The sequence below is a fragment of the Hippocampus zosterae genome, chromosome 21, assembly GCF_025434085.1.
Source record: "Hippocampus zosterae strain Florida chromosome 21, ASM2543408v3, whole genome shotgun sequence".
Classification (NCBI taxonomy): Eukaryota; Metazoa; Chordata; class Actinopteri; order Syngnathiformes; family Syngnathidae; genus Hippocampus; species Hippocampus zosterae.
Genome location: NC_067471.1, coordinates 5,095,617 through 5,120,303, shown reverse-complemented (window position 1 = coordinate 5,120,303; position 24,687 = coordinate 5,095,617). Strand labels below are relative to the sequence as shown.

The 24,687-nt window shown below is 44.3% G+C and overlaps 1 protein-coding gene across 2 annotated transcripts; it reads right to left on the bottom strand.

Annotated features, from left to right (window-relative positions):
- Positions 1-29: 29 nt before the first annotated feature.
- arhgef39 (Rho guanine nucleotide exchange factor (GEF) 39) lies at positions 30-24,546 on the bottom strand. 2 transcript variants are annotated; one of them, XM_052056198.1, is made up of 13 exons: positions 24,412-24,546; positions 24,022-24,247; positions 23,264-23,437; positions 21,846-21,940; positions 18,290-18,410; positions 18,001-18,119; positions 12,873-12,943; positions 9,895-10,023; positions 5,070-5,299; positions 2,168-2,256; positions 905-1,061; positions 701-795; positions 30-549 (listed from the first exon to the last, which is right to left on the bottom strand). In XM_052056198.1, exons 3-13 carry the CDS (start codon positions 23,411-23,413, stop codon positions 513-515), a joined length of 1,293 nt encoding a protein of 430 aa, XP_051912158.1. In that variant the 5' UTR covers positions 23,414-23,437; positions 24,022-24,247; positions 24,412-24,546; the 3' UTR covers positions 30-512. The 2 variants fall into 2 exon arrangements, with proteins under 2 accessions (XP_051912158.1, XP_051912159.1); XM_052056199.1 differs by lacking the exon at positions 24,412-24,546 and having other exon boundaries at positions 926-1,061; positions 24,022-24,233.
- Between the last annotated feature and the right edge of the window lie 141 nt (positions 24,547-24,687).

Genomic DNA, 24,687 nt, shown 5'->3' with positions numbered 1-24,687 from the left:
TGAAGGCTGGGAAAAAAGGTACAAAAAGGTCCTGTTTGTGAGTTTTATTGAGAAATTGTCTCTCGATGTGATTAGTAATTGGTTTTAACATTATAATAATATTAGAATCACGAGGATATGAATCAATTCATCGTAGAAACTCCCAAAATGATCGTCAATGTCATTTGCTTACATAAGGATAAAAAAGAAGGCACTCGTGTATATAAAAAAAAAACATAAAAAAGCATATTTGAATGTAACTGGCTTTGGGTATAAATATGTCATAATGGAGTGCAACTGACATATTGCTTCCTTTTGAAATCAATTTCACATATTTGGTCTACATACAAGCGATATTTGTATTGCACACGAAACGGCGAAAGCGTAACTTGTTCACATAGAGGAAAATAAAGAAAACAACAGAGGTCCCGGCGTGAACTTAAAAGTCTGAAGTGAAACTCTCAGACCATCACCAGAGGAGCCCATGTGCGTCACACGTGCGGAATTCCCTCTGCATTTGGGAAGGCAACTTCTCAGAGGATAACGCAGCTCGACGTGGACACCTCTGAACTGTTGGATGCAAACAAAATAATAAAATGCTTATATTATTGTCTATGGAGCATAATGCTAAATGGGGAAAAAAAGAAAAAGAATTAATTGAATTGCACCATGCCGATGGCTGGCTAGCATGGTTGAATTTTTTTAAAAAACTCGAAAGGACCTGTGCTCTGTAGTGGAGTCTTTTATCCTTTTGGGGGCGCTGCTCTCCCACTCAACGGCCGCTCTGTGCGCAAGCTCACCCGGCTCATTGTTCACCTGCATAGACGACGGGTAGAAAAAAATTTGCTCTGGGCCAATTTCTGGAGCCATATAAATTGAATGGCTGTTTGAAAATGGAAAAAAAAAATCAAAGTTGTATGTTCACTTTCTGACTGTGTGTCTTTACCATGTTCCTCTTCCTATTGGCATGGCTGCTGCTGCTACTGCTGCTTGGTAAATTGTTGCCGTCAGAAGCCGAGCTGAGGGGTTGTTGGTTCAAATCCTCTCGCTGGAGGACAACCGTCGACCTGGGCTGAAGCTTCCTACAAACACGGTAGTAGAACCTTCGTATGAATCTTAGTATGACGAGTTGGCTCTGCATGTTTTTAATGGTAAAAAAAAATTATATATATATATATATATATATATATATATATATATATATATATATATATATATATATATATATATATATAATTTTAAAAAATGCAACATATATAGCGAGGCGACCCAGCGAGGCGGAAAGGCTTAAAGTTGCAAATGAAAAGGTAAGTAAGGGTTCAATGGCGTTTAGCATCTACCATATCCCTGGTGGTGGGGCCTTAGCAGAGCTCATCCTTCATTTAGTGCCACCGAGCATCGATCTAGTCACTAATTAAGTCCCCTGTCTGCTAGCTGCGGTGTAAAGAGGGTGTACCTATTAAAACAAAACAAAACAAAACAATGCAATGGGGGAAAAAAAGCAGTCGTATAATAAAGATGACGACACAATGGACGGCTAATTTTGTCATGCGGGGACAGCGGTTACTACAGCGGACAGGTTACAGGTTATCATTATTTGTGATTGAAAGGGTTGCTGTGTGAAGTCTTCTGGAAATCAATAATTTAGCAGTGTGTCGACACACACCCGACGGACCTTCCCCAGTGGCGTGAGCGCTGCTGACCTCTGGTCCTACTTGGCCTGTCCTCTACGTGGCCCCGCGCTACAGCTAATTACGCTTCCCCCGGAGTTTAGAATCTGTAGATTGGCTCGTCCGCCGGGTGGTCCGAGCGTTTTGACAGGCTCCCTGACAAACGGAATCAACTAATTAGCGCCGGGGGCCTGGCACGGCGGGGGTCGGGATGGGGCACTTCCTCCGGAGACGTGTGTATGTGTGTGTGTGTGTGTGTGTGTGGGGGGGGGGGGGGCATGCTAGTCTGAGAATCAGAAAAGTTGAGAGTCCCGGCCGCAGCTTGAACCAGGAATGTTCTGGGCATACATCGCACCATTTTAGCGTTACATTTTTACACTCGCGACACCGCGCTTCACCGAACGCGACCCCGCTGGGTGATGTCACAAAAGCAAAAGTTGTTGGGTCACAACCGAGGCAAAATCTCAATACTGAGGTGCTCAGGCACCTTTTTGAACAGAAGCCATAGACATACATACCTAACAGCTGACACCAGACTTTGGTACCAGTCGTTAAAATCCTCCTGGTTGCTTGACATGAGCAGGAGTTTGGCTTCGGGGAAAGTCAGCTGGAAAGAGAAAATGGAATATGTGGGTCGAATTAATTCAAAAACAAATCCCAATAACAATAACTGGGAGATTGGACATATATTAAAAAGTGTCCGTTTTTTCATGGCATCAACTTCACTGAAACCCCCGTTGAACTGTAGTAACGGTATTTAACCACAAGAGGGCAGGCCAAACCAGGAAATATTACGACCCATTACCGGCTGACCAAAACAATAAAACTCACTTCTCCGTATTAGTTGATCAATTTATTGCATGAGAGCGAACTGTCTGACGGAGCTTAACGAGATTAAGAAAGAGCCTGTTTCCCCCCCGAATGGTTCAAAATCAGGCCTTCGCGATATTAAATGACCTTTGATCTTTACCTGAAGCGGCGGACTTGTTTCCGCCATTGGAAAAACTTTTATTTGGTGGTGCGATATTGATCTTTTTATTTGGAAGGAGAAGCTTATATGACTTTTTTTTAAACGCAGACGAATGCAATCTTATACATGAAATAGATTTCAAAAGGTTCCTTCATCAAACGAATTATCTAATTAAAAAGGGGCTGAATTGAGGGCTGCGCGACCATGCGGCGCGCGTAAGCATAAGGAGCTGGCTCTTTTTATTTTCTTTTTTTTCTTTTGCACGGTGCAGTAATTAGGGATTTGTCAGGAAATCTGGCCCTCTTAGGTAGAAATTACTTTGGATAATAAGGACGACAGAGCGCGCCGCACATAATTTCGCTTGATTATTTATACATCAAAGAGAATCTGTCGGCGATGTGGGAAAATATTCCAGCAGTGAGGGGAGAAAAAGGAAGTGAAAGGGGAGGGGGGGGGGGACTAAGAGTGAGCTGCAAAACAAACAACCCTTGGAGGGGGGCGGGGTGAAAAAAAATACAATACGTTTTGATAAAAGTGATTTTTTTTAAGGGGGAGGGCTCACAAATTTTGCATATAGATTGCCATGGCATTTACAGCTGTCAAATTTAATTTAGCTTTAATTCTTCATGGCAACCGGATGAGGAGGGCCCTGGAGTGCTGACAGACCTTTTTTTTTTCCCTCCCCCCCCCGAGCTCAGGTAGTGGACCGGGATCAATAATGTGTCCTTATGAGAAATTACGGGTAATGCTATTGAGTATGCATTCGGGCCTCGGTGGGGATAAGAGGCTAATGAAATGCCATTTCTGCCATTAGATAACGCGGCGGGGCCGGCTGGCGGAAAGCGGCGACAAAGCTTGAGGAAGATGTATTTACTCGGCGGGCCGGAAGAGATGGATCTGGCTCCTAATCTGATCCAACAACTGAGAGATGATCTCGCAAAGACGACTGCCGTCAGTGTGTCGCTAGGCTGTTAGCGCACCCCAAAATAACGCATGCGCTCATTTCAACTGCCTTTTGTTTTTTGGACAATATCTTAGATTTGGAAGGCAGAATGACATCAGGCAAATCATTGTGATTTTATGTCCACCCATGCGCAATGGTAGGATTGTGATTTAGTAGAAAAGGTTATTTTCCACAGGCTGAGCCTATGAATGAACTCTTTGATGCACAAAGAATGACAACTTGTAACCCGATAAACTGTCCACTGGGGTGACCGCTGTCCCCAAAAGGGTTAAAAGTTGCTTGAGAAAAAGAAAGAAAAAAAAGAGGGTTACCATTGGAGCCGTCACATTTGATTCATGCAGTATTTTGGTGACACTAAAATCAAAATTAAATTTCAGGAGGACAAAGGAAACTGAAAAGTCATAAATCATGATGATTTCCAAAAACCGGACAACTTGAACTTTTTCTTGAAAGACCCCACATGATTTTCTTGAAAATGAACAATTTGAACCGAAAACATGAGGATACCTTTTGCTTGTCATGCAAAATAACCAAATTAAATCCTGAGAATGAATACAAACCTTTTTTTTGTTATTTTTCTTGAAATCAAATTTCACTTAATTGCCCACCCCTTAAAAAAAAAACAAAAAAATTGAAAAGGACTACGACAGTTATGCAATAAGTTTGTATGACTATGAAACTGTCACGCCTTGAAAATTATATTTATTTTTAATGAAGTCCTTGGTGACTGGCAAAAAATGACTGCAGCCTCGCCAGAAAAAAAAAAAAAAAAATCTTCCTAGCGTCACCTGTGATTTTTGACCTACTGCATGCTCAAGTCCAGCGCCAATCCACACGAAAAGGAATCGAATACTCCAAGTCGTGCAATCAAAGCCGCCGCCGTCGCTGTATCAGAGCAGCGCGCATTAGCCGCACGACATAAAGCGCTCGCCGAGACGGCCTATCAGCCCAAATGAATATTGATACCGCGGCGGCATTGGCAGTAAACACTCGCCGGCATAAACACTTTTGGTTGCTCGCTCAATGACGCGCGACAACGTTCCGCTGAATGTTTCATGACAGCGACTACATCATTTATACGTAATTTGTCAGCCGGCAGCTGCGCGGAGACCTGCGAGACGTACCAGACCAAAGGGAGAGGAACGGTTCAAGTTGAACTTTTTGGGCGTTTGAACGGGGACGAAAGGAGGAGGAAGTGAGTGACACTCAAAACGGCATCAAACTGTCAAAGATTTGAGCGGAAAAAAAAAATAAATCAAACATACGTCAAAAGTGGATTGACACCCGTGCTTAGGGCTCAACTCAAGTGTCGCTCGAGTCAATAAACAGATGTCTCGACACCTGCCGCAACAGGTTTACTTTTTGCGCTCGTTAGAGGTTCAACTTTGCTCGCTATTGTTTGACAAGCGTGGGCGACTGGGCTGATCAGCAACACAAACATGCAACGCTAGCTTCATTAAAGACGGAAAATGAGACCGAAACTCACACTGAGCAGACCTCCTTTGCCCTTGGTGTGGCCGAACACCTTTTCCACGGCGCACTCTCGCAGCGGATAGGCGTGCTGGCCTGCAAACTTGTCACTGTCGGTGGGATGCAGGGCACTGCACGGCTTGGCCTGCAGAAGCATGTCGGAAAACAGGAAAAACATTTTGGGTTTGGCGTCCGCTCCCTTGGTAGGGACCACCTTCAGCCAGCCTTCCCGGATGTACCACCTCCCTGTCGAAAAAGAGAGAGCAGATGCAAATTGTCTTCTTCAAGTAGATGTCTATAAAAGGCGTTCCCACGCAGCGGAGGAGCAGGAAATGTTGCAAGGGAGATGAGCTCGGACAGTGGATGTTTGTGCCCTAAGGCGGCGTGGGCCGGCAATGTGAGCTCGTGTCCCGCTGCGCCAAATACAACCTTCACACCACCTGTTGATCCGAGTCCGGTTTAAGCGCTCGTGACATTGTGTTGAGTGCATATTAGCCCTGTGTTAAAGCCCTGCTTTTATAAAATGTTACTTCATGCATGATATATACTGTACATATGCCGTATTTTCCGCACGATAAGGCGCACCTCAAAGCATTCCGTTAAGTGCGCCTTATCATCCGATGCGCCTTCTATATGGATTCATCTTCTTTTCTCTCGGACGTACAGTAGTATTTTAAATGTTCTGTGAAAACACGATAAAAATAAAGCTATATTGTATTGTATTCCCTTTAGCATAGCTCCATCTAGTGGATGCAAAACGCAACTGCAGCCAGTATTGTCGCTTCTATTCTATGCATATATGAAAACAGTTTCAAAATAGGGTGTCCATTGACGGTGCGCCTTGAACTCCGAAGCGCCTTACAGTGCGGAAAATATGGTAAGTTACAAGAAGGGTTTGCCACTCCAGTGTAGCTAACAGTTAGCTTGAGCTCCTCAACTCACGTCACCACAGCTTTGCATTAGCCTGAGCCGAAAACCAGTAAATAGGACTTTTTAAAAAAGTGAATAACAGTGAACAGTTGCCTGTCAGGAGAGTTTCAATAAAAGTGGGAACCCCCCCCCCCCACCATTTTTTTTTTCTCCAGCTACTCTAATTTTTCAGTCGATCGCAGAATGGTGGAATACACAGATTGATGGAGAAAAGCGCTAATTGGTGCCATCTCTTTTGCATTAAATGACAGCGGCGGGACAACAAAATTAATTAGACTCCCGTAGGTCAAGCTGACAAAAAAAAAAAGAAGAAGAAGATGACATGGAATCTAAAGACAGCCACAGTGGGAGGTGCGGGCCGAAAGACGTGTAGCTCTTGCACATCTCGTTGATTGGCAGTGCCATGACCGGCGCTAATAAGCAGCAGGCTGACATTTGGGTAGATAAAGATGAACATTCAAACATGGGTCCGGGGTATTTTTTTTTTTGTAATTACCCCAGTTAGCCGCCTGTGATTGCAACTAGCCTAGGTGGCCCGAGCTGTGCCTTTCGGGCTCACCGCGGACATTTCCCGCGACAGCGTAGCCTGTTGAGATGAAGTGCAAGGGGTCAAATTGCTTTTAAAATGCCATGGGTGTCACATGGAAAAACAGTCTGGAGATAGGGGATTTGCCGTTGCTGAAGCACCGGTTGACAACTGTTCAATTAAATGTTAAAAATGAATTAAAAAGGAAAAAAAAAAAAGTTACGACCAACTTAGCAAGAAGGCAGCAAACAAAGAGATGAAAGAGCAGCGCGATGAATTGAAATGAAGCATTAAATCATGATGCAAAAATTGATTACTGGTCATTTTTATAATCTAATTATGTCATGACATCGTTTTTGTATATTATTATTTTCCTCATTAAAAAAAAAAGGCCCGGTAGTCCAGTGGTTAGCACGTCGGCTTCAGAGTGCAGAGGTACCGGGTTCGATTCCAGCTCCGGCCTCCCTGTGTGGAGTTTGTATGTTCTCCCCGGGCCTGCGTGGGTTTTCTCCGGGTGCTCCGGTTTCCTCCAAAAATATGCATGGCAGGCTGATTGAACACTCTAAATTGTCCCTAGGTGTGAGTGTGAGTGCGAATGGTTGTTCGTCTCTGTGTGCCCTGCGATTGGCTGGCAACCAATTCAGGGTGTCCCCCGCCTACTGCCCGGAGACAGCTGGGATAGGCTCCAGCGACCCTAGTGAGGATCAAGCGGCTCGGAAGATGGAATGGAATGGAAAAAAAAATTCTGCCTGGCAAATCCATTCAAAAGTACTTGCAAATATGTTCAAAGGTACCTGTAAATACGATTAAAAACACTAAATGCCCCCCCCCCACTCCCAGAGCTCTGTAGTCATCTTTATGTCCTAATTTGTGAAATTAATACACAAAAAAGTCCGGATCCAATTAAAGATGACTAACCATCCTAAAGTTTCTACCTGTCAAGTTACACATCATCGACTTTAAAATGACTGCAACTGTCGGCAGGTGCCGTTTCCTCCCAAAAGCCCCGGGCAGCTTTGCGAAGACCGGGTTTTTCGTAATAAATCAAGCGGAGGCGTCGTAACGGAATGGCAGAACATGCCATCGCTTCGGATTCACGCTTGAGCGGTAATGTGTTGCATGTTTGCTCAAGCGGCGGAAAGCTGCTGGTGTCCAGCGTACTGAAACGGATGCACTTGAAAGACGTCAAGTTATATTCCGTGTATTCAAACCAATTTATTTTTTATTTTTTTAATCAACTGTAGCTTAACAAACAAAAAAAATGTTGACAAGGTTCTGAGAAGTTGGCAACGCTGCAAGAAGAGGAGCCTCTTTGTAGGCCAGGTACTTCTCAGACTCCCTGCCGGGATCTGACCGTCCGTGGGGTTTTGAGCCAGCGGAGGGTTCAAAGAGCAGGAGATGCCGGGCACTCCTTTCCGTGTTAAGGCTTTTTTCGGTGTTCCTTGTCAAAGAGCACCTCCGCTCCACTACAAAGTCTTTCGGGCAAGGGCATGCTGGGGCGGGCTGAGGGAAGGTGGGGCAGGAAATAAAAGGTTCCTCTACAAAGGGGCTCTGTACTGTAGAGATGTGACAGTTCCCTGCTGGTTTTCCCCATCGCAATGACGTCTATAATTCACGCATCAGGATCCAGGGGTGGGGGGGGGGGGGGGGGGAATTAAAATAAAAAAAGACACCAAGAAAAGTAGAGCGAGGACATGCACCCGAAATCCCCGTTCCCTAATCGCGGGTGCGTCGGGAAATAACGCTCGGAGCACACACTTTGACCATTTGGAAATGTGGAGGGTTGTTCAAATGCGCCGTTTGGGTATTCAGAGTGCTCCAAAAACTGAGTTCCAGAGACTAATTCGTGCAGATGGGCGCTCTGCCTGTCTGAAGACGCACATCACCAGTTAATTTCCACATGACCGCCGTCGAGAAAAAGTTTGACGTTTTAGTTGAAAACGGCTTACCCCACGTTGCGTTGTGGCCTAAGTCGGAATTGGGAAAAACATTTTTTTTTTTTGGGGGGTGGTTGGCAAATAATTTTGGCACACTACCACAAGCTTGCAGTAATTCACCCAAAAATATTTGGCAACTGTCAAAGAAAGTCAAAACCACTAGGGAACGGAATTTTGGGGTGCCAGTCCAAGCCCTAATTTTAATATACACAAGCATACTTGAAGTCGCAGGACCAGACAAAAAACAAAAAAAAGATGCATTTTGCAGCCAGCAAATTATGGTCGTCATTCTGATGTTTCTCAACGCCGCTTCAAACGGCGCCTTTATAGAAACGGCCGTGATGTTGCTATGCCACGCAAATAACGTTCCCAAGAGACACCCGAGATAAAATGACAAAACGTGAAACCGCCTTTGTTTTAAATTGAAGGGAAAGGCAGACATAAATCGGTCGTCTCCGAGGGAAACCGTCCGTCTGTCTGCTGTATCGATGTCCCATTGATTCAGGCTTTGTGTCTCGCAGTGAATCCCCCCCTGCCCCCCACACTCACACACCACATCTCCTACTTTATATGTTTGAGGGGCCTGATGTGTCTCATCTGTAAAAGGTAGAGGTTTCCCCCCCCCCCTGCCCCCGCTACAAGAGATGGCAATGCTAGTGAGTCGGCAAAATGAGTCGGTGTGAGGCCGCGGCCGCTCTGAAGCCGGCCTGGTGGGACCGCGGGTTTATTGGCTGGAAAGACGGCAGGAGTTGCGAGGGGGCCTGAGAACTTGAATGAAAGCCGCTTTTGAAACTTCCCGCATTGGCATTAGAGAAACGCCCGCTTCTCTTGCACGCTTGCACCACCACAAACGAAAAAATAAACAAATAAATAAATAAATATATATACAAGGAAATACCCCCCCCCACCCCCCACCCCCCCCCACACACACACACACACATGGCTTGCCACATACATGCATTACCCATATCGAGAAAACACACACACACTTTGGCTCTTTTTATCAGCGAGTCCGCAAGATGAGACCAGGCTCTAATTGGTCCCGGGGGAGATTGGCAGGGCGAGCGGAGCAACAAGGAGGCCGGAGTCCCCCCCCCCCCCCCCCCCCCCCCCCTGCCCCCCGGGGACCAACAACAGGAGGCGGGAAAAGAAAAGGGCCACAGCTCCACAAGTAGAGAGGGAACGGCAACAGAAAGAGGGGAAATAATTAAGCAAGAGGCAAAGTGAAGCGAAAAAAGAAAAAAAAAACATTCAAACCACCTTGGAGAAAGTTGCCCCGATTAGTGGCTATAAAAAGACTGTACGCAATTCATCGAATTTCCTTTTGCTATATCTACACTCGCGCCCCTCTTAAGTCCCGCAGGACACGGCAAGAAGATGCGGAGAGGGTTGGTTTGAGGTGCCGCTCGAACCAGATGAAAAGAATACGTGATCAGAGGCTCCCTAACCTGCAGCCAACACCTTCGTCTTTCGCCCCTTCAGCAGTTTCTGCACCCGGCACAGCTGCAGGTGGTTCTCGTGGCGACGGGTATTGTTCTGGATACGCTGGTGCAGTTTTTCCACCGCAGCCACCGCCCCTGCGGCAAAAAAAAAAAAAAAAACACGCATAGTGCTTGAATCATACCCGTGTGGATGACTTTACTTACTTGAATGACAAAGTCCACACAGGATGGGAGCGAAGAAGCGGCAGAAACATCCAACTTTATCATCAGCAGAAAAGGCTAAACTGCACTTCACCAAATTTGATCAAAATTTAAGACCTTCCATTCACGACATGCGACGGTGGGTTGTGGGTGGGAAAAAAAAAAGCTCAATCGATAATATTTGCAGAAACCTTGCAAGGCAGATTGTCATTGTTCCGATAGAACAGAGAGAATAATTGTAATTAGCGTAACGCATGCTAATTTCCATTAGCCCGTCGAGGGCACTTCACAGTATATGTTAGCATTGAGCTAGCAGACGTTACATTTCATATAAAATTATCTCCCCGGTTTTGTGTCATACCTTGAGTAAACTTTAACCGGCGGCAAATAAACAGCTTGAAGCAAGCACGCCGGGCCTCTTATTTGGAGTACTGAAGGAGTTAGACCTTGTTTTCATAATTTAAAGTGCATATGCTCTCAAAAAATTGCAAACAATCGTTTTTACAACAAAGCGACAAACCTTTGCATCGGAACAACACACCAAAAAAAAGGAAGGGAAGCCACGAACTTACTGCAACGCAGCCCCGAGAAGAGCTGTAAACATTTTCGAGCAACATCATTAACACATCCGATGGAAACGACGCGCGGCTGAATCCTAATTTCAAACGCAACATTTCAACTTTTGGTTCGGAGGAATGAAAGTCTGGATGAACAACGAGCCTCTCGGCGACGTGCCTCTCCGAAAATAATCACCGCCTAATTGGCTCGCTTAACTTCACAACAATTACAATGTAAACCAAACAAGGCATCCGTGTAGACTTTTCCCCTTTGTTATGCCTGCTTGGAATATTTCTATTTTTATTTTTTTTTATGTTGGCTGCTTCGGAAAAACAACAACTTCTAATTACAGCGTTCTTGACATGAGATCTGGCCGAGGCATTAATAATACATCGAGCCCATTAGACACGCTGAAGAAATCTTGCAATTCTTGGAGCGCTTTATTCCACTTATTTACTATTTAGACAGCGTTTTGACGGTGGAACGAGCGCCGGGGAAGAACTTTTACGACAAAGTCTCAGCGTCATTTTCTCGAGGTCGTACCTTGTTATCGCGCTCGAGTTGTTCTTCGCTGTGTCATCTTTCAAGCCGGCAAATAAAAACTCCCAAAGTGCCGCAATTATAACAATTAAAATCGAGTCCGGGATGCAAATCAACATGGGAAACGAGAAGCTCGAGGGGGAGAACGACGCGGAGCGACACAAGAGAAAAACAACAACAACAACAAAGTTCTTCAACTGTACGGCACTGAGCTCGTTTCCTTAATCAGATACAATGTGATTTGTCAGAAATATCTTTTTTTTCATAATTCCCTTCGCAATACAATTGGTCTGATGATGGAAAGTTCACACAAACACACCCAACCCCCATTCAAAAAAAAAATAAAAAAGGCAGCAGAGTTTAAAAACAGATCGCTAATGAGAAGAGGAAAAAGGCGATGGTGGAGCACTTTCAGATATGTACCTTCATCTTAGAGTCACGGACTGTTTTAATTTGTAAGCAAAGGCAGCACATCAGCAATGAGATTTTAATTGATACACATAAATAATTCCTTGTGTATATTCGCACTTCAGTCGACTTCGCTGTTTATTTGACGGCCGAAATGAGTCATTATCGGGATTTGTGATGATGTTGGAGGGCGTTATTTATTAATATCGCGCCGGCTTAATAGCCTCTGATCCGCTCCCAATTAATTATGTCAAAATCCACATCAAAACCCCAACTTGCACTCGCGAGCGAGGCTTTTGCCTGGCTTTCATTTCTCCACTGGCCAAAAGCGCTGCTGCGACAATAACTGCAAATGGGGAATGAAAGGGAATGCTAACGCGGTCTTTGTTCGCCAAATGAAGATAATGAGGGCTTTCTTTTAGAATGACTGTCTGCTGACTGCTACACGAAAAGTTCGCGGCGGAGTTTTCTTTTGGTTGATTGGGGAGCCGATGTGCAACGCCAAGCTTTTAGTCGCAAGTAAAATGCCGGAGAATCATAAATAAAAATAAATACCTGCTGTGCGGGCGTTGGCCACTTAGGGGCGGTATAGTGCATCGAGGTACACATTCACATCAATTAAAGAGTAGAAGAAAGTTGTCATTTAACTTTATTAATATACTTGTCTGTGTGTCTTACTGCAGCAATTGTTTGTAAATATTCAGGGGGGGTTGTTTTTTTTTTTTGGAATGAACATCAATCCCGGAATTCAATGTTAATTTTGAATTAGCCCGTCAATGGGATTTCCCATTCACAGCGAGCGTTAGCGCAAGCGAGATTTTGAAAACGAAATTGGGGGATGTGTTGCGTTTCAATATTGAATGTGTTGTCATTGCCGTTATTGTGTGTTGAGTCAACAATCTGCTTAAAACACGCTCAGGGCAGAGAGAGAGAAAAAAAAATCACTTGACACGCTTGCTGCAAGCAACACGGTGCATTCAGGGGGCGTTCACAATGGGGGAATTTGCACAATCCATACATCCCTATTAGTGACCTGGAGTTGAAAGCGCACCATCCAACACAGCAGCAAAACACGCGGCCGCTGAATCCTGAAATTACATGGAAACGTGTGCAAACCTTGGCATCATCCACTTGAGGGCGGGATGGAGAGTGCGGTATTCATCACTTCACAATAAAATATAAATACATACAGTAAATATTGACCTTGACATGCAGCGGATTGGGGTAGAGAAAAAAAAGATTCCTGAGATAGTGGCACAATCGTGAAAGACACTTACGGGAAAGCTGTTGGAACTCCGGGTTATCAGGAGTCGTATTGGCAGTCATCTCTTGCAGAAAACCTTTATACCTAAGAAGGCAGAAATTCATTCAGTGCCTAAATCAGGTTAGCGGATGTCCACCGCGTGGCAATATTGATGAAAATGTCCTTGCAAAAAAAGACATTTAAAAAGTCTTATAAGGTTCACCAATTATAGCATTTGTCAGCGGTGTCCCCAGCTGTCGAAATAAAAAGCTTGTTTTTTTTCCTTCTTAACCTCGACCCCTTTCTGTGTTACAAAATGGGAGGAAAACAACCACAATTTGATACCAAAAAAAAAAAAAGCCAATAAGAAGATGGTAATTTTTTGTTTTTCCTGTGCTGAATTCAGTTTTGTGCTTAATACAAACCAAACTGGCCATGTGGAAGAGTGGCAAGACTAAAGGTAAATGCAGTTGCCGAGTGGCACCATTTGTTCTTTTTTTTTTTCCGTTGGGAACACTCCGCATTCTATTCCAAATGAAACGGAAAAAGGAATTACATTTTTTTTTCACGATTAATTTTAAACCGCTTCACATCTGCGCTGCCTTTGTCACTTCCTGTGAAGGAATAACAAATCGTCGTCACTCGGGCCACCAGAGAAACATCGAAGGGTTTCCCCAACTATGGGACTCAGTCAGCCGCAGCAACGCCGGTCCATTTTGCCTCGGTAATAAGAGGCGCCATCCCGTTGAACGGCGGGCGAGAAGTGGTTGTCAAAGTGCCTTTCAACACGAGCGCGTAAACACGAATTCATTCTGGTGCGTCTTGGAGGGGGTTTCGGGGGGTGGAGGTATCGCGCTGGTAAGTCTGTGGGTGGAGGGGGGGCGGGAGGCTTTGCTGAAGAAAAGGAGTGCATTGCCGTGCGCACTCGGTTGCTGATTAGAAATGAAATAAATGCCGAACAAGCTCTAATTAAGCTGACATCAATTAAGGGACACTTAAAAAGAAGAAATAATTCCAGTTCCTTTTCTCCTTGTACCATCTTGTAGTAACAAATGCATTACAGACATTATTAGCAATGTCTGCCCTTGTTTTTTTTTCTTTTTTTTTTTCTTCCCAAGGAGTTGAGATGAAATTCTAATTACGGCACCCATGTAACAAAGGCGCCACTCTAATGAGCATTATTACAGCCGATTTCAAATAATGTAAATGACACTCACTCGTTAAGCCGCCCTGGCCCGCTCATTAGTAACACAGCAAAGAAAGATAATGAGACAATCACATATTCCCAACAGCTCGGATATTTTCCGAGAGGACGCACGAACCGGCGGTTTGATGCACCTTCCGCCACGACAACATGGGAATGTAGATTTATGTGTCAATTTACAACAAGGCGAGCTTTTTGAACAGCTGCCTGTCCTGTGCCTAAGTCACACGGCAACCGCAAAGGGGCCGCAACCCGATCATGAAATTCGACTCGCTCGTGACGCTTTACGTTGAAAGCGAGCGTCCACTTAATTATCTGTCTCAATGGGTGGAGACTCAATAATATTGAACTGTTCATGGCAAATTTGATGTCGGTTGGAAATGGAATTACCTCAATGCCGACGATGAAAAACAGGGTCAGGCAGACTATAGCAATGTACCTGTCGCCCACGTCTTTCAGAAAACGCTTGAAAAGGAATTAATCAGAGGTTTGTCCTTGTCTGGAGGAGCCTTACTCTGTCCGGGATGTAGCGGTCGACAGAATACACGCCACCGAGCACAAAGGCGGCTGATTTGAAAAGCCCACCTTGTCAAATGAAAGACGAATTCAAGTACGGCAGCCCGAGTACAACACCCGACGAGACGCTTCACAATGCCGAGCAAGAATGACAATGACCCAAAGACCTCCGGATATTTTTTTTTTTTGGGGGGGTACGCCTTTTTTATCGAACATCCTCCTCCTTCTGTAGCCAGCCTGGCGCTGGGTCAATGCCTCCTTACGCTAAAATTGTGCTGGGTTTCCTGCGCACAGATCCCAAGGCCTGCTGCCATTTCCGTGAGAACTTAAAACCGCCATTATTGACACAAATGCGGAGGGGTTGTTATTTCAGCGACACAATCAACTCGAGACCACCCCCCCGTCATAACGGTGAACTCAGCGGAGAGGAGACAGATGACGACTCCAGTTCGGCGTCGGTGAACGCCACTTAATAACGGCAATTACTTTCGTCGTCCCAGAGCGGCAACATAAGTATCCGCATCGTGGGTGGGGTGGGGTTGAGGGGGGGGGTCTTCGCTCACCATCCATCATCCCTTAAACAGCGATAGAATGACGACAATTTTCTTGCGAGGGAAGGTAAGGTGCCAGCCGGGGATGATTATCTCCACGCCACTTAAAAATCATCACAGAATTCGATGCGTCCTTCGATGTCGCCCGAGTTTGGGCAGACTGATCAATGACGACAACGACGGTGGGAAGTGGGCAAGGAAACGGAGCGACGCAAGGTTGCACTGAAGGCTGATTATATGTCAGAGTCGCAGATAATTGGATATCACACGGACGATGACATCCCCCCCCCACCCCACCTGTGCAATAAATGTTTTACAATACTCCCAAACTGTAATGGAAATTTACCAAAGACGTAGCAGACGTGTCCAAATGAGGACATTACGATGTGTGCGCAACGGCTCCCTCCTGTGAGCGCGTTTTGCGCCTCTCAGCTTGGCGGGTTCAAATGACACGCTTCCGCGGCGTCATCAAAAGCAACGCGCTGACACAAGCGTTTACGGTATTAAGAGCCCCGTAAAAATGGCATTCATTTATCAATTTCTGTGTGGATCTAAAAAGTCCAAACACCTCCACCGTTTTTTTTTTGGGGGGGGGGGGGGGGGGGGGCAAGAAATTCTTTCAAAACTTTATTTACTTATTTCACAAGCTATGACATCACCTTTACAACTCAAAACTTTTTTCGGAAGGGGAGGTAAAACTAACGAACGGGGAAAATGTGGTTGCAAAAGTGTGAACACCCTCTGTGAGCAGCTGCATTGAATCCATAATGGTGCCTTCGCGTTATTTCAGTTGTTTACTTTGAGATGACCGTATTTTACGCACTTCGGAGTATAAGGTGCACCTTCGATGTATGGCCTGTTTTAAAACTGTATTTATATCTAGGGTGCACCGCATGTTAAGGCGCATGGAAGAGAAGCTACAATAATGGCTGCGGTTGAGCTATGCATCCACTAGATGGAGCTAGGCTAAAGGGAATACAACACAATACATCTTCATTTGTATAGACAACCGCTGTAAATGAAACAAAGCACTCTACAAAACATTTAATTTAATACTACGTCCAAGAAATATTGATCCAAATAGAGGGTAGGTGGGATTATAAATCGCTTTTGTCAGGTTTTGAGAAAATGAAATGCTTTAGGTGGGCCTTATAGGGCGAAAAATAAGGTAAAATCAACTTATTGGTATAGGTTGAACGATTTGGAATCATTTTTTTTCTTTGTGCAAAATAATAGCATTTTAGCAGGGGTGTGTAGACTTTTTGTTGTTGTTTTAAATGTCCGCTGTGGCCACATAAATTCGTCCACTGCTGCTACAGAGGATACAAATAATTATATCAACCATAAAAGAAACTCTCAGATGTTAGCTCATCTCACAGCACCTCGCAAGTTGGATGGACGGAACATGGCATGATGATGAGCGTGGAAGCTACCTAATTAAGATGCAAACAAGCGGCGTGATAAACCAGTGTCACCAAACGCGCCGCATTTGGAAAGCGGGTTTGCGCTGATTTCTTTTCTTGTTCCGCTAATTAACAAGCGAGATCAGGACCGCGTGAAATTACAGCTAACACAAAGCGGTACTTAACAAACCAGATTTTGACAGCTCCCGGACGAACGGCGTGCGCGCGTGGGCCGCCGCATCAAATAATAATAATTATATCTGTCACCCAAATGAGAGATTGTTCAACGAAGGCGGCAAAAGACCGGTGAAAGGAAAAAAAAAAACAAAAAAAACAACTCAGGCGGGAAATTCAGTGACACGTTAAGGAAGTGGTGGAGTGTGATCAGAACACATTTCAGGAGTTGTTGGTAAGAAGTCGGTTTAAAAATAAATAAATCAATTTTAAAAAAAAAAACAAAGACTGTGATTTTATGGAAACATGATGTGATGGGAGACTAACACCATTGTTTGCTGTAAAAATAATATGTTCGACGTGTACTATTTATTCACAGCGTATTGGGAGAAGAATACCTTTGAGGAAGCATTGATGTAATTTAAATACTGTAAAAATAATTTGTTTTTGCGAGTGTAAGCATGTGCAAGTGGAGGGGGAATAAAGGGGGAGTGGGAGGGGGAGGGCTGTTGTTCGGATTTATAACAATAGTTACAGTTAATGCTGATTATGCAAGCATTTCAATTCGCGTCGCTGTATTTTTTTTTACACATCTGCTTTTTATTTTTTTGCTGATTGTTGAAAGCCTTCTTTCTCAGGATCAGGGTTTTTTTTTGGGGGCCTTCTTTTAAAATAAACGACATCACGGTTGTATACTGGTAGTACAAATAGTCCAATGGTACCTTGCTGTCAAAATTGAATTTAAAAAAAACATTTTTTAGGGATGGTCGATGTATCGATACCAGTGATCGGTATCGGGAGGATACCCGGGTTTATTTCGAGATATCGTTCCTCGCGACTCTTGTGGCCGCTTGTTTTACGATCGCGATCTAAAAGCACGCGAGTCGGACAGATGGCCACTAAGATACAATTTCTGTGCTAATTTTTGTGCTCATTCAGATCGAAACAGAGACATGAAAATAATAAATGGTGTCAACAAAGCACAATAATTTCATTTTCTATTTTCCACTGCCCAATATTAATTTCAACGACCAAAAGAGTCAAAAAAGTTCTTTACTGTTCTTTGCTCTGGTATCGTTTTGGTTTCGCTAGCAAGCTACTGGATGCAAGAATCAAATCCAATTCACAATTTTGTTATTGTGACAAGACTAATATAACATGAGGTTAACGTTGTTCTGGAATTCTAAGATTAATTTTGTCAATAAAAGCCAAAATCTGAGTTGAAACAAACATTAAAAGGCTAAAAATTGGGTGCAAATATGGTTTTAGTTTCCTTGACAGATTTATGAATGAATCCGTCGATGGAAAGCTTACTGATCAATCCGCTTGATAGGAAGTTGAAGCAAGTCCTCCAGCGTGTGGTTGTTGAACTCGGGTCGGCCTTCCTGGAGCTTCTTAAACCGCCTGAAGGCCTTGTTTTTCTTCAGCTGGATCTGGATCATCAAAGAACACAATTTATCAACGTCGCATCTGCATTAAGCTTGACCGCGAGCTGTCAGGCTAATCGGAAAGGGAACAAAAACAAATTTTTATATTCGCCTTTTAAAAAAAACGGGCAGATCAACATCTCACGATGATCCAGTTGCAAAGGCTGCAGACTCACCCGGAGCGCTTTTTGGGCATCGTAAATGTTGTCCACAAAGACGTTGTAGTGGTGCAGTTGAGGGCAAAACTGGTCGAAGCCTCTCCCGAAGTAACCGTTCTCCAGGTGAACCAGCAAAGATCTGCAAAACACAAATATCCAAGAGTGATCCTCTACATTTGCCAGTGCTAATGCTAATCTCAATGTAAAATCCCATGGGAATGCTAATTGGAAATTAGCATCGACTTCCGTAAATAACGAATATTTCCACACAATCAATGTCGGAATGCATAAAGTATGGAAGTATAACAATGCTTGGTACCTCCCAAGACTTGTGAAAATAAAACCACAACAATAAAATCAGGTCAAATAAAAACGATAAAGAGATAAGGGAGCTACGGTTTGAACGCGAACGGAAAAAAAAAAAATGCAATGCTGTCAAGGTGCGGCAGCAGCAGAATAAAAGTTGCAAGAGTACTTTTAGTTCAGTCGCGTTCGGAGGGTCACGGGTAAGCTGGAGCCTCACCCAGCTATGGCCTATGCATCTCTCTGCATTAACTCCACAGCTTGCAGCCCTACCAATCATCTATATTTGGGCGATGGCGACAAGACAAGACATCACAACGCCCTCGCAAGATACGCCGCATAGATTTTGCGCATCAAAGAACCTCCGACACATTAATTTCCGAGCGCTTCCTCCGAGCGCGCATTTTCGCCCGCAGTCACGAGCGCCGTCGGACTTTTGAGTTAGCGCCTGAGAAAACACCGCTGTTCGGCATCGGTGTGATCTCACATGAGGCGCCATCGCATCTGAAGTATCATTTCGCGGCAAAAGACAAAAGCGCGGAGGTTGAGCAAAGTTTAGAAGAACCCCCCCTCTGCGCACTCACACACCGTTAATGGGGAGGGTTTAGCAGACGAGAGGCTCTGTAGTGCCTGGTTTGTAGGCCTGGGTGTATTTACCGGGACCCTGACGGTGGGTCTACCTTCAGGGCACCCGGGGCCACTTTGTAGTGAGAACATGCCTGCTGAACTCCGGAGCCAAACAAGTGAATCAAGGCAAAGGCAAAACAGTCGTCAGCCTGTCAGGCACATTATAGCAACACGGACGCAATTGGTTGGGGGTGTTGACACTGGTGAAGGAGCTTGTTATCCAAACTTAGAGGAAATACCACACACACACATACGTACGTACGCGGCGGGCACACACACATATTCCCACTCTCTAATGATGTTCCCAGAGACTTCTGTTCGCACACGCTGGAAGGAGCACATTTCAGTTGAAGTTGATTTAAATAGATTTTAATGAAGTTGCACGCCAAGGTAGCCTCTGTTCGTAATCAGGAGATGCAGGAGCAGCCGAGAGAGTTCTAACGAGGGCAAAGGGCGGGAAATATAGTGTTTCCATTTTTTTTTCCCTCGCTCCCTTCCCCCCCTCACTCCTTCAGCCACAGGCTTTTATGAGAAATATGAAATTAAAGATTACCTTTTTTTTTTTTAACGGCAATTAAATTGTCTGGCCATCAGCGGCGGGGCGCGATTAGTATTCGGCGTGCGTCGTGTTAATCTGCATGGATTCCAAGCAGTTGCGACATCTGGGCTGCATGTGACCTCAACCAGCAATTCCCACCAAGTCGCCTTCATCAGAAGGGAGAGCGGGGGCGCGCGAATATCAATTGGTACGCCGCCATTAGCACGGCTAATAAATAAACATCAAGTCAATTCGCTGTTAACGTGGAATTTTGTTGATCACAGACCGGGTCTTGTCTCGTCTACCTTTCATGCTCTACCCATTATTGTCATCATGACCCCTCCCCTACATCCCAGTCTCCCATTTTTTTTTTTTTAAATCCGCTGTGGCTATTCTTCATACCTGATCCGCTGACAGGCCTTTCAAGTCTCATTCCTGTTTTGGCGTGTTGGAAGCTAGGGATAATTGGATGGCTGCCTTTGCTGCCTCTTCTCAATAAACAGTCTGCGGCGCAATGAATGGCAGGGCATATCAATATATTCACATGTCTCCTTTTCTCATGTATCTTTAAAAAAAAAAACGGTCGCATTTATTAACTCGACCCACTGCATTCTGCGGGCAAGTAAACAAATGTAAGGACATCAGATGAATATATATCCACTGTGCACTTGGGGGTGAATTCAAATTTAACTGTGATTGAATGCGCGGGGGTATAGCAGGGGGAATAAAATCATGTTTATCAACAAGCCTTAGGGCGTACTCACACCAGGACACTTGAACTGTGGCCCGAATTGGGTTGGCTGTGGACTTTATTCAGGGTTTCGGCAGGTATCAGCAAATTTCATTTTCCGTATTTTTTTTAATGCCGTTTTTAATTCAACTTTAATGCCCACGTCCGTGTGGACAAATATGTTGACCGACTACAAATATGGTTGGAACTTTTACTTCACTGATGCAGCAATTTTACAAGACAGTCTTTGACGCACTATAAAGCGCACCATAAATAAAACTCTATTGTATTGTATTCGCTTTAGCGTAGCTCCATCTAGTGGATGCTTAACGCAAATGCAACCACGATTGTCGCTTCTATTCGATGCACCTTATTAATGCGGTGCGCCCTATATATTTGGTTGACATATTTTCATTTTCCTCAACAAAATGGCAACTAAAAGTCGGAATGGGAGAAGAGAAGATGGGAAAATCTAATCGATCACTTAGCGGTGATAACGCCGTCTAACGTCTCTCAACGGAATGTTTTGAAATGGAGTACTTACTACTTGCCGTTGCTTTTAAACCACTAATTCAATAAGCCAGGCCCATAATGAAGATGTATGGGAAGAGCAGAACCATTTATCCAATACGTCACAGTGTGTAATTCATACTTCAGTCTTCATTGTAGCACACGCTGCCCGACTTCTTCCCCTTCCCCACCCCTCGACCAGGAGATGGCAGACAAATAGACGAGCGCTCGAATTAATTCAAAAATGCGGTCGATTGTGTGGCATTGATTGTTGATGAATTGCGTCTTGAAGGAATCGAGGCAAAGCGGCGTCGCCTGGCTGCAGACAGCAGAGGCACTGTTGATTCAGGCTCACCGAGTTGGCATTCTGAAGGACTATAAATAAACATTTACGAAAAAAAAACCCACGCAATTTTGATTAATAAAATATAAATGCAATACTTTAACACACCTATCTAAAGACATGCACCATGACGAACACTGCCTTTTTATGACGGCGCGAGACGCACGAAGACCTGTGTGCATCATTTATGAGAAGCCAGGTTGCATCTCAATTACCATTCATAGAAGTCTGCCATTATGAACGATCATTTCCATTTTTGCGCTTTATCTTCTCAAATTATAACACATACACTAATGTACCCAAGGGGCGGCGGGCGAAGAGAACATCTATACCCAGACAGAGTATCATTGACTCCCACTAATGGTGAAGATAAGGCCGATGCTTTAATAAACCTCCCGAGTTTATCAGAAGTGCATTCCCACACAGGGGACCGCCTGCGTTCGCCATCGCTTTTTTACACGGTCGCTCCGCTGGCCTTAAAGCGGCGCGGATATTCGTAAATTATGCAAGGGGGGATACTTACTGGTTTACTGAGTGAATGGCTTTAATTGAAGTGAAGATGCTTTCTCGAATGTCCTGCCTCAGGGTTCCTTTGGCCTTCAAAATCTCCACAAAGTACTGCAAAAGAAACAAAGAAGACGGCTCAGCGCCGACTGGGTAAACTTTTCATCGGTTGTGTCGTGCATGTTTGCATTGGTAAAAAAAAAAAAAAAAAATTCTCAATAAGAGTCTTTTATTAACCCTTTCATGCACCCTGTAAACCTGATAACACGATAAACACGCCCACTGTCATAACAGCCGTCCCCGAAAGGGTGAACGAACCGCAATCTCATTTTCTCCAGTCCCCCCCCTCAGACAACTCCCGGCTGTAGAAGGAGGTTGTTGCAAATGAAACAAGTCTCGAAAAATGTCGTCCCACTCAAGTGGCAGCTGTGTTGGTCTCAAGTCATTGGCGGTGGAAATGGGATTAGCAAATTGAACGAGCCACAAGGCTTAAAATGAGTCCTAATTGGAGTGTACGGGCGGAGTGAGAGTAATTGAGTAGAAATTCGGCAAAACACTCGTGGGTGGTAAAGTCTGTTGGCCCCCGCAGGAAGTTAAGGCCCGCTACTTTTGGCGTGTTGCTATTCACTATGCAGTCACCTTTATGTACTGTAGAAGGCTGAATGGAAATGACTTACACTGTTAGTGACATACCGGAACCTTGAAAGTTCAATTCTCTCAGAGGGTTGGACAATGTGAGGAAATAAAGGAAGAAAAATATCGGCATTTTTTCGAAGGTGACGACACCACTTCAGAGATCTGCTGCATCGTGCACATCACGGGGCCAAACCAGAATGCGCTGCACTCCAAGAACATAAAAATAAAAAATAAAAGCCTCAAATGTTCTACCAATTTAATAGGACTACCTTTAGCTCTACGCACAAAATGCAGTCATACATAATACAAAAAGAAAAGTTTCACGACTCCGTGACTCATTGAGCTGCAGTCATACTCGTGGGATTTCCACTGAGGATAAAGAATATATGCCTGTGAGTGTTGTGTTTGTCCGTCTTTTGTTTGCACTGTTTGCGTTCCAATTAGGGATGCCCCCAATCACATTTTTTATTTGTTTGGCACCCAAGTCTGAGTCATGTTTTCAAGTAACTGCCAACGCCGAGTCTTGATCCAATACATCGCCCCAAAAAAAAAAAACTAGCACATCTAAATAGTCTTATCTTATCAATCAGCTGAAAGTCACATAAGAAGATCAGGAGAACACGAGTTCAAATCAAAGCAACAGTGATGCTAGTTTAGTTGGCCTGTCTATGGTGTTTTGCATTGTGTGTTAGCATTAATATAAAATTCCTATAAAAGCGGCAGAGCGACAGCACGTAAAGCTGAATCACTTCGAAATCCAGGTAGCTCTGTATCTGATTTTTTCAAACATTTTTAACCTACAGTGGTGACTAGCCCGAGCTGTTGGCAGTACCGCTGCTCCGACTGCACCAATTCTCTGGCTGCTCGGCTCCGTTTCCTCTCCCAGAGGTCCCTCTGCTGCTGGATGCTGTTGCCAGCGAGCGCATCAGGTGGACACGGAGAGAAACTCATGGTCGCGGCGTCAAAGAGTTTACCCTGGGCAGGCACAAGAGAAGCTTTATATACAGCAACATCAGGGGCCTTACACACATTTCTCAGCAGTGGATGTTTGAAGACTTTGATGAACAACACATATCCTTTTATGGCCGTGTAATAATGCGCCGATATGATGACGTGCTTATCTGCACAGAAAAACATGAATGTACAATCACAGCATTTCTTAAATCAGGGGGGGAAAGAAAACAATCATCAAGAGTGCATTTTGACACGGTTTCTTCACTGCCCATTTTCCACACTTATCAATACAACGCTCTCTGTTCACTACAGTTGACTAATAGTTATTATTTCCAAACATATAGACGAAGCTATTTTTACTAGACATACTTAATTAAACGACATGTATTCTTTGTAAAATGCGACGTTTGGCCTCTTTCCAATGTCACGTATTTTGCGTGCTCCTTTATGAGAGTAGCTAAACATACAAAGCATGACAACGCAAAACAGAAAGTATTTTTTGTTGACACGTGATATATTTTAGTATTAAGGGACTTTAGCGTTCCTCCCAAATATTAAAACGTTGAGATATAAACATTACGTATTAGTATAACCAGGAATTTTACCTTAGTTCAACGTCTTCACTTTCAATCCAGGCGCCCTTTTTGGGTTGGGTTTCCCTTTTCCGGTTTTGAAACGTCACGCAATCTGATTGGTTCAGTCAACATCCGCTTCCTTATGTTTTCATTTTTCAAAATTTGAGTACCTCCTCGTTCCAGTTGGTCGTCGTTTTACGGGACATTTTGGCAAGGTTAAATATTGCTCTTCTGCCCTTATAGTTGATAGCTTTTCCTAAAGTAAACAAAAACACACAAAAGTGATCTTTTTTTATTTTAAAGGTTCATTCTTTTGTGCAAGAGGAGACATCCGATGCAGACATCCTATGCCGTGTACAGCCGACATATATTTTTTTAAATATACCAATTGTCTGGTAACAAGTTACGAGATAAACACACCACTGACGATTAGAGTGCGGCTCCTTGAGAAAGAAAAGAGTGCTCAGCAGTTTGCGGCTCATTACGAGATAAAAGTGATGCCCTCGGTAATCAGGTCGTCACGCAGGAGGCTAAAGTGTGAAATCCGTGGAAGAATGAGCACTTTCAAGTGTGCAATGGTGAAAAAATAAAATAAAATAACAGGCTGCTCACATTTCCTGCAGGTTCACAGTGCAGCGAGAACACTGACATCTAGTGTTGGCGCAAGCCAAAGGCCGGATCATGCATCAGGACTCA